Raw genomic sequence first — 16,954 nt, 5'->3', positions numbered from 1 at the left:
AGGAGAAAATCTCTGTGATGGTTAAATGTTTTGTGTCAACTTGCCTAGGTTATAGTGCTCAGTGGTTTGGTCAAACACTAGTCTAGACGTTGCTGTGAAGGTATTTTGTAGATGTAATTAGCATCTATAATCAGTTGACTTTGAGTAAAGCAGAGTACCCTTCGTAATGTGGGTAGGCCTCATCCAATCAGTTGAAGGCCTTAAGAGCAAAAACCGAGGTTTCCTGTAGCAGAAGGAATTCTGCCTCAAGACTGTAACAAAGAAATACTGTCTGAGTTGCCAGTCTGCCCTATGAATTTTGGACTTGCCAGCCCCTACGATTGCATAAGCCAATTCCTTAAAATGTAAATTTGTTACTGACAGTGGTTCTAGTGGAAAAGAATCTTAAGAATGAGTTTTCTTAATTGGTTTTTGGAATTGATCCTCTAATCAGATTAGATTTAAACGCACTAATGACTCTATTACCAGTGGTAAAGAGAACACGGATAGTCCGTGGCATGGTGTGGCAATAGAAATACACAAAATATCACTACGGGATACTCCTAATCAAATACTTATAAGAGGCAAGGTTCTGGGTGACCACGTATTTGATACATTAGAACATTTTGGTCAACTTAATGAGTGTGAGATTGGCTGTTTGCTCATAACTGCACTGGACAAGGTGGGGAAAGAAAAGGATGAGTTCAGGGCTTTGAATTCCCGGCCCATAAATGACCTGAAAGTTTCTATATCTGCCCTGAAAGAAATTCTAATCACTTGTAGCCACAGAGATAAGATTTCTAAAAACCAAACCCAAAGTCTAATCCCGCAAGTGGCTAAATTACAATGCAAGTCGAATTTCCAGTCTCACAGGTTACGGGCTGTTAGAGTGAGGAGGGCACTGACTGGGAAGGAGGTCCTGAAATTTGGAATGCGATAAATGGGAGCACCCTAAATGAAGCTGGGGATGTTGAACCCCTAAGTTCTGCTGAGTCTTCTTTGCCAGGAGAAGCAGGCCTTCCACCTCCATCTGAGGAGGTTAACCCTGCTTTGACTGAGCAATGCAGGAATGGCTTCCCCTGTAATGGTGTCCCTTGAGATAGTTTCCTTGCAAGACACACTGCTTCTCCTCAGGACCTGCCCCCACCACCCATCTTTGCTTTTAGACCTATAACCAGACTTAAGTCCCAGCAGGCCCCGAAAAGTGCAGTACAAAGTGTGACCAATGAGAAAGTGCACTACATTCCAAAAGAACTGCATGATTTTTCCAATTTATACAGACATAGATCTGGAATATGAGTAGAGATGTATATTAAAGGCATGAGGTAATTGTGGAAGGAACATAATGTTAGATCAGACTGAATTTATTGATATGGGCCCATTAAGCAGAGATTCTGGATTCAATATTGCAGCTCAAGGGGTTAGAAAGAGCCCAAGTCATTTGGTTGGTAGGCTGAAATATGGACCAAAAGGTGATCTACACTAAATGAAGCTGAGGTGCTGGAACTGCCTTTGGTATAATGTAGAAAAAGGTATGCAAAGGCTTCAGGAGATTGGAATGTTAGATTGGATGTATCACGTAACACCTGCTCACTCACTCCAGGAGGGTACAGAGGACATATCTTCCACTATGACTGTGAGAAATAAATTTGTGAAGGGAGCCACAGCATCCTTGAAGAGCTCTGTGGTTACTCTTCTCTATAGATCAGAAATTTCAGTGGGAACTGCTGCCACTGAACTGGGACTCTGAAATGTAATGGAGATAATTGGATCTTGGGTGTCAGAGGCCAAGTGGTGACACTTAATTGCCAAAGATAAGGTGACGTGGTTACCATAAAGGACAACAGAATCAACCCAGTAATTAGAATAGTCTGACTTGCAGAGACCTATGGCATTGGCTAGCTGGTCATGGTGGTTCTACAGGAGAAATAGATGGGAAGTCTACTAAATTCTTACTTAATCTGTATAAGTGGAAGAGTTCTAGGTCAAGTGAACAGAAGTCTAACCTGAATTAAAAAAAAACAGAGTCATAGCCCCTCAATCAATTCCAAGACTTGAGACAGTTTTGACTCCAAACCCTTAAATAAAGAGGAGATTGGGTCCTCACTACACTGTCAAAAATTTATACTGTTAATTTTTCTCCTAGCCTTCCCCAAAGGGACCTATATCCTTTTACCAAGGTGACTGTGCATTGGAGAAAAGGAGATAATCAGACATTTTGGGGACTACTGGATATTGGCTCTGAACTGACACTAATCCCAGGAGACCCAAAACATCACTGTGGTTCACAAGTCAGAGTAGGGGCTTATGGAGGCCAGATGCTCAATGGAGTTTTTGATTAGGTTCATTTTAAAGTGGGTCCAGTGTAGTTATTTCCCCAGTTCCAGAATGGATAATTGGAATAGACATACTCAGCAACTGGCAGAATCCCCACATTGGTTCCCTGACCTGTGGAGTGAGGGCTATTATGGTAGGAAAGGCCAAGTAGAAGCTGCCAGAACTGCCTCTACCTAGCAAAATAGTAAACGAAAAGCAATGATGCATTCCTGGAGGGACTGCAGAGATTAATGCCACCACCAAGGACATGAAGGATGCAGGGGTTGTGGTTTTCACCACATCCCCATTCAACTCGCCTATTTGGCCTGTGAAGAAAACAGGTAGATCTTGGGGAATAACAGGGAGTTATCATAAACCTAACCAAGTGGTGACTCCAATTGCAGCTGCGGTTCCAGATGTGGTTACATAGCTTGAGCAAATTAACACATCCCCTGGTACCCGGTATGCAATTATTGATCTGACAGATGCTTTTTCCTCCATATCTGTTAGTAAAGACCACCAGAGCAGTTTGTTTTCAGCTGACAAGACCAACAATACCCCTTCACTCTCCTACCTCAAGGGTACATCAACTCTAGCCCTGTGTCATAACTTAGTCTGCATGGATCACGACTGCCTTTTCCTTCCACAAGACATCACAGTGGTCCATTACATTGATGACATTACGCTAAATGGAACTAGTGAGCAAGAAGAAGGAACTACTTTGGTCTTATTGCTAAGATATTTGCATGTTAGAAGGTGAGAAATAAATCCTACAAAAATTCAGGGGCTTCCCAATCTCAGTGAAATTTCTAGGTGTTCAGCCACTCTGAGTACGTCAAGATATCCCTTCTAAGATGAAGGATGAGTTGTGGCATCCAGCCCCTCCTACAATCAAGAGGCACAATGCACAATGCCTCTTTGGATTTTGGAGGCAACATATTCCTCACTTGGGTATGCTATTCTGGTCCATTTACTGAGTATCCCCAAAAGCTATTAGTTTTGACTGGAGCCCAGAACAAGAGAAAGCTCTGCAACGGATCCAGTCTGCTGTGCAAGCTGCTCTGTCACTTGGGCCAGATTATCCTGCAGATCTGATGGTGGCTGAAGTGTCAGTAGCAGACAGGTATGCTGTTTTGAGCTATTGGCAGACTCCAATAGGCAAATCATAATGCAGAGCCTTAAGATTTTGGAGCAAAGTCACGCCATCCTCTGCAGATAACTACTCTCCTTTTTGAGAAAGTTTTTAGCTTGCTACTGGATCTTAGTAGAGAATGAATGCTTAAACATGGGCCACCAAGTTCATGAGCTGCTCATCATGAACTGGGTGTTATCTGACCCACCAACGCATAAAGTTGAATGTGCACAGCAGTACTCCATCATCAAGTGGAGGTAGTGTATATGAGATTGGGCCTGAGCAGGCCCTAAAGGCACAAGTAAATTACCCTAGGAAGTGGCCCAAATGCCTCTGGCCCTCATTCCTGCAATCTCTCTCCCAGCCTGCATCTATGACCTCACGATTTCTCCACAATCAGTTGACTGAGGAAGAAACCACTTGCTCCTGGTTTACAAATGGTTGTGTCATATGCAGGCACCAAGTGAAGTGGGCAGGTGCAGCACTACAGCCCCTCTCTGGGACATCCCTGAAGGACAGTGGCGAAGAAATCCTCCTAAGGACCAGAACATCGAGCACCTGGTTGTTCGTTTTGCCTGGAAGGGAAAATGGTCTGATGTGTGATTATATTCTAATTCATGGGCTGTGGCCATGGTCTGCCTGGCTGGTCAGGGACTTGGAAGGAAAATGATTGGAAAGTTGCTGACAAAGAGGTCTGGAGAAGAGGCATGTGGAGAGTTCTCTGAATGGGTAAAAAGCATGAGTATATTTGTGTCCCAGGTGAATGCTCACCAAAAGGTGACTTCAGTACCCAAGTGACTAGGATGACCTGTTCTGTGGATACCAGTCAGCTTCTTTCCCCTGCCACTCCTGTCACTGCTGAAGGGCTCATGAACAAGTTGGCCATGGTGACAGGGATGGGGGCTATGCATGGGTTTAGCAACATGAGAATGTAAGCTCCACAAGGGAGGGACTGTGACTATTTTCTTCACTATTGTGTCCCCAGAGCCCACACAGTGCTGTCACATAGAAGTGCCCAGTTAATACCTGAATGAGTAAATATATGAACTTCAAAAGTTTTAAAATGTAGTACTGAGGAAAGAGACCACGGAACAGCTCTTGGTAATAGTTTCTTATTGAAAAACAGAGATGATCATGAACATTTGGGAAATTCGGTGTTTAAAGTGAAGTGATTATATATACCACAAATATTTGCTTTTTAAAATCCCAGAAGTTTTTCTTTGCTTTTTAGACTTTTATATCAGTCAAAAGGTAACTAAGTTCACGAAACACAGTCAATTTCAAATTTTACAGCAAAACATAGAAATAGATAAGGCTATACTTACTTAAGATTTTGTATATATACCTTGGAGATGGTGATTGAAATATGTGCTATGAATGGAGGTTTCCAAATCACTCCAAGCCCTTTCCTTCCCCTAGTAAGATGCCCAAGTGTTATAGCTTGTTGTTAGTGACACCGAGTTGATTCTGACTTCTAGAGACCTTGGGTACAGCAGAGTGGAACCCTGCCTGGTCTTTTTGCACCATCCTCACCTTCCAGCGCTACTATCAGACAATGCTCTGCTGCTATTCACAGGGTTTTGATGGTCAACTTTTTCAGAAGTGGGTGGCCAGGTCCTTCTTCCCAGTCTGTCTTAGTCTGTAAGCTCCACTGAAGCCTGTCCACCATGGGTGACACTGCTGGTATTTGAAATCCTGGTGGCAGAGCTTTCAGCATCACAGCAACACGCAGCCGCCACAGTGTGACAACCCACAGACGGGTGGTGTGGGTCCCCGACTGGGAAACAAACCCAGCCTGCAGCAGTGAGAGCACCAAATGGTAACTACTAGACCACCAGGGCTGGCTAGTGTTATAGCTACACACACACATAAACAAACTCCTCTCTCATAATTTGCAGGATTATCTCTCTCACCTTTCCTTACTTCCTTTGCAATTTACCTAGGAAAAGGAACTGTTTAGATGTCTGGACTATAGGAAATACTGGTAGTAAATTTGTACTTCAGATTTGATCTTTGTGGTGATCAAATTTTTTGTTTCCAGCTGTATTTCAAGTCTACTGGCTCTTTTGAAAAATGCTTTTAGTTGATAGATGTGGTTTGGAACTTTTCACAAGTCTAAAATATAAAGGTCTTTGAAAGTTATAAAAAGCCAAATATCATAAACATCCAAGGGGTCTTCTGCTTTGAGACCTGAAGCTGTATTATTTAAATAAAAACCCATCATACTTCTGTTCAGTTTAGCACCTAGACGTTTCCTGTTGAGTCCCACGCTGTCTCAGGAGTCGGTGGACAGCACTCAGAGTTAGCCGGCTGCTGCAAAGCAAGACGAAGGAACCCTTTCTCAGAGAAAACTCAGACTGAGTGTGGGATAGAAGGTTCCAGTTGTCCTCCATCTCTCATTCCCTTCACAATGGATTACGGCTAGATTAACTACTTCACCAGCTTATTCCCTGCATTTTCTCATTTGATTGGGAACATGAGATTTTTAAACATGTGCACACATGCTTCTTTAGCCTGCAGAACGTAGGTATATTTTTACTATTTTTTTCCTGCTAATAAAAATACACGTTTTCTGCAGAAGAGGTTAAAGAAAATAATCATCCATAATTCAGCCAGAAGTTTGGCACACTTCTTTCCTGTCTTTTAAATATACAAATGTATTGTTTTATTTGTATTTACTACCTGTCTAACCACATGCTTAGGCTGTTTTGTTTCCTTCCTAGTTTATTTTTAATTCAGAGATTAGGTAAGCTAAGCCCAAGTTTGGCCTAGGGACCTCTCACCCATCTTCCAAAGCCAGAGGACTATTTTCGTAGCCCAGCCTCATCTCTTCTGGATCTTGAACACATTTGTCCAGTTATTACCAAGCACCAGAGATTTGTTAATCAAAACCATTAAATTTACTTTTGCTAACACTAGGTAACAAATGAGGCTTTTCCTAGAAGAGTTACATGGAATGCCATCAGAGGCTTGGCAGAACAAAGACAAAACAGCCTTGGCCATCCACTTGTATCTGGTCCTTACTCAATTGCAAATTAGTCACATGGTCTTCACCAGTAATTCAGGGAGATGCTTCAGTAACTGGCTCTGAGACTTTCATCATCTAACCTTACTAGGTTATAACCACCTTGAGTCAAAGGAAGAGGATCTCCTTTTCTAGTATCTAAAACTTCAGAATCTGTATGTCTATTCTCTTGTCTACAAAACGAACTGATTTTCTTTATTAAAACAATTCAACTTTGTCCTTCCAGATTGTTTGTCACATTTTGCTAGAGTCAAGAGTTAGGTCAACACAGCCAATGGGCAGCTGACATAAAATCTGCATATTTATAACTAAAAGATCCAGAAGGCCACCCAATGTCTTTCTCCTAATGCACCATGGGCACATTCAGTTACGTCTTTATAGCCCAATTATATTTCGCAACTACACAAAAAGTTAATGCATTAAAAACAGAAAAAAGTTTCACCTCTACATATTGAATTAAAATTTATTTTAAAAGGTAATTTCATATATCCTTTTAAAAAATGAAAATTCAAAAGTCTTAGAATTAAGCAATGAGTCTTCAACTTCATAAAGCTATTTATAACAGTAATTAAAGTAGTGGTAACATTTTACCCTTATAAAAATGTCACAGAATTCAAATCACAACTTGGATCCTCAATGATTCAAGTGTCTTATCTTATGCAATAAGGGTTTGTTCAGTTTTAAGATAAAATTCCTCCGAATATGCTGTCCTCAAGTCCTCTCCATCACTGTCCATCAGCTCACACAGTGGGATAGCTGGCTGCGGTGGCAATTCCACAGTGGTTGTTCTGGTCTTTGGCCATTTTTACATAGCCATTCCAGCCCCATTCTGGACCCCAACTGAAAGAAGAGTATGTTGTCTGTTTTATACAAAGAGTCAAGTACACGTTAGTTTCATTAATAATAATAGTCAATACCTAAAATAGTGCTCACCATGTATCAGGCACCATTCTAAGTGCTATTACATAAAAGTATACTATTTTCTGTGGGTTCTTAACTTTTATAAGATAGGAAATTCAGGTGAAACTGGGATTCCAATGTAGCAGTCTATCTCCACAGGCTATCTAACACTTCATCTCAATTAAAGAACTTTAGCTGTGAAAACTGATCCTGACAACTCTCAAGGCAAAGAGAGCTGGAGAGTAGAATGCAATGGCACGGCATCAAATGATAAAAGGAAGGATGCACAAAGGCCACTGGAGTCTTAGACAATCTTTCAGACTTAAAGAATCAGCAGAGACAGATGCTTCCATTCACTATACCTTGTTGAAAAACTGGAGACGGAAAAATGAAACCAGCCCTCAACCCTACGGGTGCAAAATCCTTTATCTGAAACCCTTGGGGCCAGACGTGTTTCTGAATTATGAAAATTTTCAGAATTTAGAAATGCCATGTTACAGATACATTATAATAACCCCAACAAGCTTATTACAGAATCTTATAATCAAACGTCAGTACTTCTGCATTCACTCTAAGTGGGAGAAAGACTTCTGGGACTTCAAAATTGAGCTTTTCGGACCTGAATCCAAATACTGATTCCAAACAAGGATTCCCTTTTCAATTTAAAATATAAATGTAACATTTGAAGTTTTATACCTGTTCTTAACAATCCAAAATTTACTGTTATTTGAATCTGTTCCTTCAAAGCCATAGCCAACCACCAGAACACCATGATCCAGGTCTTTGCTGCTGCAGTCTGGATCATAATAAATGCCTGGAAAAGTAAAAGAAATAGTAATGGCTGATAAAAAGGAAAAAGTCAAACTCAACTCAAGAACTGGAAATCAACGATTCAACTAAATCCAAGATATTTTCTACCAAAAAAAAAAAAAAATTTCCAATAATAAGGTCTAGTTATCAAGGCTAAGGTAATTTAGGCACTCATCTACTAATTAATATTAATTAACATCATTCCTTCTACTCTTAGAATGCCAACTAAGGCAACAGCACAAAACAAAAACACACTTGAGCCACAGGGTTCTTTACAGTTCTAATTACAATAGTAAAAAATTTCTGGAACAAAGGTCCAAAACCTGGAGAATATTTACATAAATTAGGTTGCATCTACAGAACTAATTACACAGCCATTTAAAAATATTTATGAAGAGTTTGTCATCTTAAGAAAATGCTTCAAGTACAATGTCAAATGGAAACATCACTATGGTAAATGCACACACACAAGTTCTAGACCTGGAAAGCAGGACTCTATATGAAAAAGCCAATCATGGTGGTGTTTTGTAATTTTGCCTGCCTGAATTTCTATAATGAAAAGACTAACATCTACCTGATTTATAGAATTGGAAGGACTCATGGCCTGCATCAATAGCAACAGAGATGGGCCCCACAGTAGCCACTGCCTTCATAAGGGCCTTCTCCCGCTGAGGTATGTCCATGAAGCCAGTGTCGTTGGCAGCAGAATACTCTGGCTTGTAATTACAGGTATTTGTTTCCTTTGAAAGGTAAACGAGAAAGATACATGATTACTACCATCCATTTCTGGGGAACATGAGTTCTAGGACCACACGACTCAGCAGTTTGTAGCTTAATGATTTCCAGGTCAACTTTGTTATTAGGTAGTCCAGGAAGCAAAATGCTATTGGTTAGTTTGAAATTGAAAAATCAGCAGATGTTTCTTCAACGAGACCCCTTAGGCCTACCTGTCCATAAGAAATTTTTCACCATGGAGAAATTTGCATCATATGCAGAATGGTGCATATATTCTCCATGTTACATGGAAGCTATAATGTCAACCGTCTCATCAGATAACTGTGCAAAGACTGATAATATATAATGACAGTTCTGACAGTTTGCATCTAAAACGTGAATGCCGAATAAAGTGTCTGTTATCACTGAAGATGTCCAACTTTCAAAAGCAGAGCTGGAATAATAAGATAAAGAACTCCGTTTACCCTCGCAAGATATGGATAGGATTCCTCTGAGTCCAGGCCTCCATTGTCCTTGACATACTGGAAGGCATTATCCATTAGGCCACCATTGCAGCCCTGATTGCCTTGAGCCCGAGAGCAGTCCACCAGGTTCTGCTCACTCAGTGAAACAAGTCTGCCAGTCTTCCGGAACATCTGTCCTTCAAGGGCACCAGTTGCACTAAAAGCCCAACAAGAACCACACTGTCCCTAAAAATAAAAAAGCTGTCAGTTTACAAGACAAATACAAAGACTGACAACAGCTCATATACCTAAATACTCTTAAGTAAATGTGAATCTGAATACTGTCCTACCTGATTCTTCACAGGAGTTACATAGCCTTTCTCTCTCCAATCCACAGATTTGGGGACTTCAAGAAAGAGAGGTTCAAGGGACATTTTCCCCTTCTTGTGCTTCTGGTTTTGAAAGCCATTCATCACCTGCCTGAATTCTTCATTGGTCTTCAAGGCAAATGAAACAGAATTTGGAAAGTAAGAGATTATTTTGCTAAAATACCAAGGAGAGGAAGCACAAGAAGTTCAGCAACCAAGGCCACACTCACCATGTCACCAAAGGCATTCATTGCCATCGTGAAGCCATGTTTCCCTTGGCTGTATTCCCAATTGTGCAGTTCAATCATTTTCATATTCTTCTCCCACACTGCTCTCCTCCACCCTTCTTCATTCTAGAGGCAAATATAACTGAACATCTTTATTTCTACTTAAAACCCAACCCATCCTCACCAAGTGGATTTGCAGACAGAGAGGAAGAGAAACCATGGCCAGGGATGGCTTTATACTTCTGGTAGCTGTTCTCCAGCACCCTCACAACACGGATGATGCATGCCCATATTGTGCTCAGTAATGGGTGCCATGAAGTTATTGCCTTGGTAAGAGCCGGCCTCAAGAAGTTACTCTCTGCTATAAACTCCCAGCAGTATGGACCATTCTCTGTGAGGTCCCTCTGGACAGTTTCAGATGTTACCAACCACGCCATATAGTCTTCTGTGCGTTGCCTTCCACTGGCTCCATTGTGCATCTAAACTGTGATCATGTTTTGGAGCAGCTGAGGCTATTCCCAAGCAAAGGGCAGCCAGGAAGAGTGAAGGATTCATGTTTCAAAAACCTACGAAGGGAAAAGAAATGAGTATTTAATTAGACCAATCCTTCTAAAAAGCAATCCTACTTTCTTCTGAGATGTTATAGCCACTATGTTGGAGTAAAACATTTATCATCCCAAGTATTTACACAAGAATGTGGAGGAAAGCTGAGAATGTGGGTGGAGAAAAACAGGTCAAATGGAGGTATTTGATTCAGCCACTGAAATGAAAAGCAGCTAGAGAAGTGTTCTAGGACTTGATGCTGCGATATGCTATAATTTAGGGTTTGAGAAGGGTGTGAAGGTCCCTTATGGGTCAGAATCTTAAGGCTACAACTAGGAACCTAGCAAATGGTTGGTCCAGGTGTTTACAAAAGGTACAGAGGTGACCCAGGAAAACCTCACTAATGAGGACACCTGATCCCAAGCAGGGACAGGGATCCCCAGCAGATAGTGGCCACCTCACACCTCCTTCTTGACTACTGTACGGCAGGGGATGAGATACGCCTTCGAACCCCGCCTCTTGAATTGAAACCTTTCTGAGAGGCCCTCCCAGTACAAAGTGGGTAGAAGTGCCCCCCCGCGCTCCACCGTCCCCACACTTGGCCTGTGCAGTCGACACCCCCACTCCCTCCCCAAACTGGGTACGCGGTGACGTGGCACCACGGAGCCCAGAGCCCCCCGTTTCGGCGCCGGGACGGGGCCAGGCACTCCTGGGGCTCAGCGCACCAGGCGGCGCCGGGCCGGAGGTGTACCGGGCGGGGGAAGCGCCGCCCCGCTCCAGGGGACGTGGACGGCGGCGCAGGGAGTGGCGGGCCCGCAGCCCGGCGTGCAGGGTCGGGCTGCCGTGTCCAGTCTGGCCAGGCCCTGTCCGGTGGAGGCCGGGCTGCCGGACCTGTGGCCGCTGCCGCCCTGAGGCTGAGAGGCTCCAGCAAAGCCCAGTTGGGAGGTCTCAGCGCCGCCCTGGGTTCCCCAAGCCGCCCTCCCCCAACCCCCCACAAGGCTGGCCGGGCTCGAGGCAGCGCCGACTCAGCCTCACCAGCTCCAGGCGGGCAGAAGTTATCGTTCCCGGGCGTCACGCCCGCCCGCTGTCCCGTGTCCCTGGACGGGTCCCCCCATCCAGGCCCCGTCCCCGACGCGCCCCAGCCTCCGAACGGGGCTCTGACCTACGGCGGTCACAGCTGCGCAGGCGCACTTCGCAGGAAATCACCTCTTTCCCAAACCCGCCGAGCCGGAGATCCTGGCCCAGTCACGCCTGACTCAGCCTTTAAGACCCCAGGATTCGGCCCGCCCGGCCCCGCCCCCAGCTGCTGCCCGCGCCGCGATTGGCTGCGCCGGCCTGTGGGCGGGGCCTCCGGGCGTGGGACTCTTGGCGCGTGATGAGCCTGGGTTCCAGCTTGTCCGCGGGCAGGTGGCGCCGGTCTCAGTCGACTCGCCAGGCGCGCTGGGGGCCCTGGACAGCGCTGAGCAGGGGTTGGGCGGCTCCCTGGGGGCTCGGATCAACTAATTACCCCGAATTCTTGCGCTTGCTGTCTGGTTCTAGAAAAGAAGCTTACAGGGAGCGTTAAGTGGATTTCTAGCGTAGCGCAGCGTCCTTTAGTCCTGGAGTTTTTGGTTTAAAACTGCTGGAGGGCCGAAAACAGTATAATCTAGTTTAGTGATTCCTGTTTAATCCACTGCAGGGGGGTGGGGCGAGGTGGAAGCATGCAGAGCCCGCGGGCAGACGCCTTATCTCCCGGTTTGTGGGTGGAAGAATCTGGAGTGGAATGGCATACCCCAAACAGGAGACGCGATGGTCGAGGCCCAAATGCGAGGAGGGAAAGGGGACGGAAGGTGGGGAGGGGTCTCCAGAGAAGGCGTGGCATGTGTAACGCTCCTCTCCTGTCTTCCCAGTGGGGGATTCCTCCTCCCTCTCAAGCCTTCCTCAACACGACAAAACGGGTTACTTACAGAAAAATTTGGCTTAATAAAAAGGAGAAAATTGGTTGAGAAAGACGGAAACTGCTTTTACTTCCCCACTCTCTGCATTGTGGATTATGTCTTCCTCAGCATCTAAACTGCTCCTCTTAAGATATAAGGAATGTACTTTAAGGGGCCTGGCACCGTGGCATAGTGGTTAAGTTCTGGGCGCTCCGCTTTGGCGGCTGGGTTCGTGGTTGGGATGGCCAGCCGGAACCTACACCACCCCTCAGCCATGCTGTTGTGGAGACCCACATAAAAATAGACGAAGATTGGCACACATGTTAGCTCAGGGCTAATCTTCCTCAGCAAAAAAAAAAAAAGTTTTAATATCATTTTTTGGGTTTAGGTTATGCAGTTTGAAGAAATGTTTTAGATGGAGAAAAAAATATATAGCTAAAGATTTAAGGAAATTGAGAAACTTTTCTAAAGTTTCTTTTTTTAATTATATAAGAAGCATTCATTGTAGAAAATATATTTTAGAAAATAAACACCCCTTGTCCCCTCCCTTATAACTCTTTTCTAAGCATATCTTTATATATATTTTTTATTTACAAAAATGGAGTCATAGTGCATGTCGATTTATAAACTCTTAGTTAAAATTCAATTGATAACCTTCACAGAAGCACAATCAGACAATTTTTTTTTTTTTTTGCTGAGGAAGATTTGCCCTAAGCTAACATCTGTGCCATTTTTCTCTATTTTGTATGTGGGTTGTTGCCACAGCATAGCTGATGAGTGGTGTAGGTTCGTGCCCCAGCCACCCTAGCCACCAAAGCAGAGCTTGCAGAACTGAACCACTGTGCCACAGGGCTGGCCTCGACAAATATTTTTAAAAATCAATCTATTAAAAATTTCGTTTTATGTCTTTGGAAGTAGAGTCCCTTTCATCTCAAACACAACTAGGGGCCAGAAGTTCTCAGGTGGTTACAAAAGTATATTGTATTGCACATGGCTGGAGTTTTGTTTTTTTTCTTTTTTTTAATAAAAGTTAAATCATGGCGGTCAACACAAGCATCATTCACACGTGGAGACAAATGAAGACCACCCAAATGAAAACAACTTGCTCTGACAAGGGAGACAATTCAAAGACAGGGTGAGGAAACATTTATAATGAAAAAATAGGTAAACTGCCGTAAGCCCTGATGAGAGGCTGTTGTCATGGGGGAGCTGGAGGAGGAATAAGTAGAAATGGAACATCCTATGTGACTGGTTTGGGGAGAATATTTGGATTTTGCTGGTTTGCCCTAGGCTGGAAGTGGAGGCAAAAATAAGAAGTTGGGAGGCATTTAGCAAGTCCTGACTGTTCTGAGGTGGTTGCTGCAGAGGTTTCTTTTGTTGGTCAGAGTTCTGTTGTCATATAAAGTCCAGCCATTGTCCATTTGTTTACTCAGTCTATCACAAGAAAGCTTCGTTATTCTAACGTGTGGATTTTACAGTGGCCCTCGAGTCACAGCTCCATAAGGTTGCACAGGGTGGAAAAACCTGCTACTGCATTAAGGTCTGCGCCTGGAGCAACAGCCTGACAGGAGGCTGTGTGGCAGGTGCTGCTCCAAAGCATGGTGTCCCCTTCTTGGAATGTGACGCAAATGCACTGGAGAAAGCATGGACTCTTTTTATACCAAATGTGTCCTGAATCTAAAATTAAATCAAGAAATACGTAAATTCAGGAGAAATGTAGGAGAAAGCCGTTTAAGCAAGAGAGTGGAAGATATTGCTTCAACTCATGAGATCTATTTATACATAATCTGTTAAATAATGCATTACAGAAATGTTATTACTAACCGTTGTGTTCCTTTTCTTCTTCTTCTATTCCCATTTCTTTGCAAAATAACTTTGATGAGTGCTAATTATTAAAACAGTCACATTTTAGTCAAGCAACCAAGCCTTAGCTCTGCCTCTGATAAAATGCAGTTGGCAGAACTTCCTAATTCCTATTTAAAATGCAGTATCTGTGAAAGTATATTCTTGTGTTCATCTCTATAGATTTCTTTTGCTCATTAGTAAAACAGGATATAATTCTTTGCCCCATCTCTGGGAGTTTTAAACCATAGGGGAATGAACAAATCTAGTGTGATATTCAAGACCCCGAGACCACTGAACACTTCTCCCCAATATAACGTCGCCCTCCAATTTGTTGAAATTCACTGAGCCAAAAATTACTCTTAAAAAACATTATCCAGGGGGCCAGCCCAGTGGCGTAGTGGTTAAGTTTGCGTGCTCCACTGTGGTGGTCTGCGATTTGCAGGTTTGGATCCTGGGCTTGGACCTACGCCCCGCTTGTCAAGCTATGCTGTGACAGCATCCCACATATAAAGTAGAGGAAGATGGGCACAGATGTTAGCCCAGGGCCAGTCTTCCTCAGCAAAAAGAGGAGGATTGGCAACAGATGTTAGTTCAGGGCTGATTTTCCTCACGAAAAAAATACATAAATAAAAAACAAAAAACAAACATTATACAGAAAAGTGTCTATTTGTAAAGTAGTTTATTACTATTTATAATTTTATGGAGTAGAGCCTGTTTATGATTAGATGTTCATGGGAAGCCACTTCTGAAATAACTTATTTTTCTGAGCTACTGTAACCTTGCTTTTCTTATGGGGTTAAACAGCCAATTTGTTAAGTAAGTAAATCAATCAACAAGCATTAATTAAACTCTTACTTTGTGTTCGTTGTCCTCTCCTGGTGTAGTTTGTGCATTTACTTAGACACATTCTGCATGTAACTTTACTAACAGCTTTTCTGAAGCTCAGCCTTTCCATTTTAAACTGAGGTTAACTACAGTAATTTTGATTTTACACCATATGAGCACAGCCGTGACCAATATATTTAAATGAGTGCAGTAGGTAACACAGGAGCTGACATTGTGGGATTTTTCCCCACCCCTAAGACTATAATCCACAAACTCTCCTTTCGATGCCAGAGGATCTCTTCCTCAAATCTGAAAACAGACTTTTCATGAAACAAGGTGTATTAGTTCCTATGGCTGCTGTAACAAACTCGCAAAAACTTAGTGGCTTAAAACAACAGGAATTTATTCTCTCACAGTTATGGAGGCCAGAAGTCCAAAATCAGCATCACTTGGCTGAAAACCAGGTGTTGATAGGGTTGCACTCCCTCCAGAGGCTCTGGGGGAGAACCTGTTCCTCATCTCTTCCAACTTCTTGTGGCTCCAGCCACTCCTTGACTTGCGGCCACATCACCCCAATGTGTGCCTCTGTGGTCACATTGCCTTCTTCTCTTCTGTCTGGCAAATTTCCCTTCACTTCCCTCTTATAAAAACACTTGTGACTGAATTTAGGGCCTACCCAGATAACCCAAAGTAATCTCTCCATCTCAAAATCCTTAATTTAATCACATTTGCAAAATCTTTGCCAAATAAGGTAATATTTACAGGTTCCAAGAATTAAAACCTGATATCTTTGGGGGCCATTATTTAGCCTACTACAGATGGCATAAGTAAAAATCAGTTTCTTGACAAGGCTGATTAAAACTTTGTGTTTAAGACATCTTTAGGCTGGCATGACTAGGACAGCTAGGCCCTAAACTCTATGTGAACTTCCCATTCTGTAACTTTTGCTTGAGTGCCTCCACTCTCGGTAGCCCAGTTTGACACAGCTTTGTAACTTTCAAGACTCCCACACAGCAGTTTTTATTACCCTCTTCCTCTTTCCACAGCCACCTAGTCCATGGTCTCTGTGTACAAAGGCATTGCTCACTCACCCCTTCCCTGAGAAATTTCCAGTTTAGGCTTTGAACATCTCCCTATTGCAATCATCCCCATTACTAGTCTTTCCTTACTAATGTAGGTTCTCAAATTTTTTTCTTTGACACCTCATATCATTATAGTAAGCGGTCAAGAAGAGAAGACCTCTGTTCAGTTAAGAGAGTCAGCTTGCATATATACATGCTGGGGGTGGGGGTGGGATGGGGGGTGTTCCACAGGAAGGGCATCTCCATCTGTGAGTACGCAGTACTCCTGGAATTTAAAGCACTATTGGAAAGGATTCCTGCAATGCTGCTACTGCTGCTGATGGTGGTAATAGGTAAATAACACTTAGGTGCCAGGCACTGTTCTCAGCATGTTATATACACTCCTTCATTTACTCTTCACAACAACCCTATGACAGTGGTTCTCAAACTTGAGTGTGCGTCAGAGTCACCAGAGGGGTTGTGAAAACAGACTGCTGACCTCCATCTCCCACGTTTCCCCCAGTGAGTCTGGGATGCAGTTCCTGAATTTGCTTTTCTAACAAGTTCCGAAGCGATGCTGATGCTACTGGTTGGGGGAACCTCACTTTGAGAACCACCACCCTAGAAGATGGGTGCTATTATGTGCCCCATTTACAGATGAGGATGGTCACAGCAGTGGTGTATACCAAATCAATCGTGGTGCCAGGTTCCTCTCTCAAGTGAAGAAATAACTTAAATGTGCTTTAGGCCAGCAGGGCTTAGAAAAGGAAGCTGAGCTTTGGGGACTTTGCCCTCGTCCCTCACCCCCAGCCCCCATCACTTACTTGGC

The 16,954-nt window shown here is 43.4% G+C and overlaps 1 protein-coding gene across 4 annotated transcripts; it reads right to left on the bottom strand.

Annotated features, from left to right (window-relative positions):
* Nucleotides 1-6,897: 6,897 nt before the first annotated feature.
* LOC101395805 (procathepsin L) lies at nucleotides 6,898-11,775 on the bottom strand. 4 transcript variants are annotated; one of them, XM_087444248.1, is made up of 8 exons: nucleotides 11,641-11,774; nucleotides 10,365-10,501; nucleotides 9,939-10,061; nucleotides 9,691-9,837; nucleotides 9,362-9,586; nucleotides 8,737-8,902; nucleotides 8,049-8,166; nucleotides 6,898-7,312 (listed from the first exon to the last, which is right to left on the bottom strand). In XM_087444248.1, exons 2-8 carry the CDS (start codon nucleotides 10,488-10,490, stop codon nucleotides 7,258-7,260), a joined length of 960 nt encoding a protein of 319 aa, XP_087300374.1. In that variant the 5' UTR covers nucleotides 10,491-10,501; nucleotides 11,641-11,774; the 3' UTR covers nucleotides 6,898-7,257. The 4 variants fall into 4 exon arrangements, with proteins under 4 accessions (XP_087300374.1, XP_087300372.1, XP_087300373.1 ...); XM_087444246.1 differs by having other exon boundaries at nucleotides 6,898-7,292; nucleotides 11,641-11,773; XM_087444247.1 differs by having other exon boundaries at nucleotides 6,898-7,292; nucleotides 11,645-11,712.
* Between the last annotated feature and the right edge of the window lie 5,179 nt (nucleotides 11,776-16,954).

Source organism: Ceratotherium simum, chromosome 20 (genome assembly GCF_057802395.1).
Source record: "Ceratotherium simum simum isolate JZ-2026a chromosome 20, ASM5780239v1, whole genome shotgun sequence".
Lineage (NCBI taxonomy): Eukaryota > Metazoa > Chordata > Mammalia > Perissodactyla > Rhinocerotidae > Ceratotherium > Ceratotherium simum.
This window is presented reverse-complemented; position numbering and strand designations above follow the sequence as displayed.

Coding starts and splice junctions, on each gene's coding strand:
- LOC101395805 (XM_087444246.1), bottom strand. CDS start 10,490: ATGAATCCTTCACTCTTCCTGGCTGCCCTTTGCTTGGGAATAGCCTCA. Junction 9,587..9,690: donor TAACTCCTGTGAAGAATCAG/GTAGGACAGTAT, acceptor TTTTATTTTTAG/GGACAGTGTGGTTCTTGTTG. Junction 8,167..8,736: donor CTTCCAATTCTATAAATCAG/GTAGATGTTAGT, acceptor TTACTTTTCCAG/GCATTTATTATGATCCAGAC.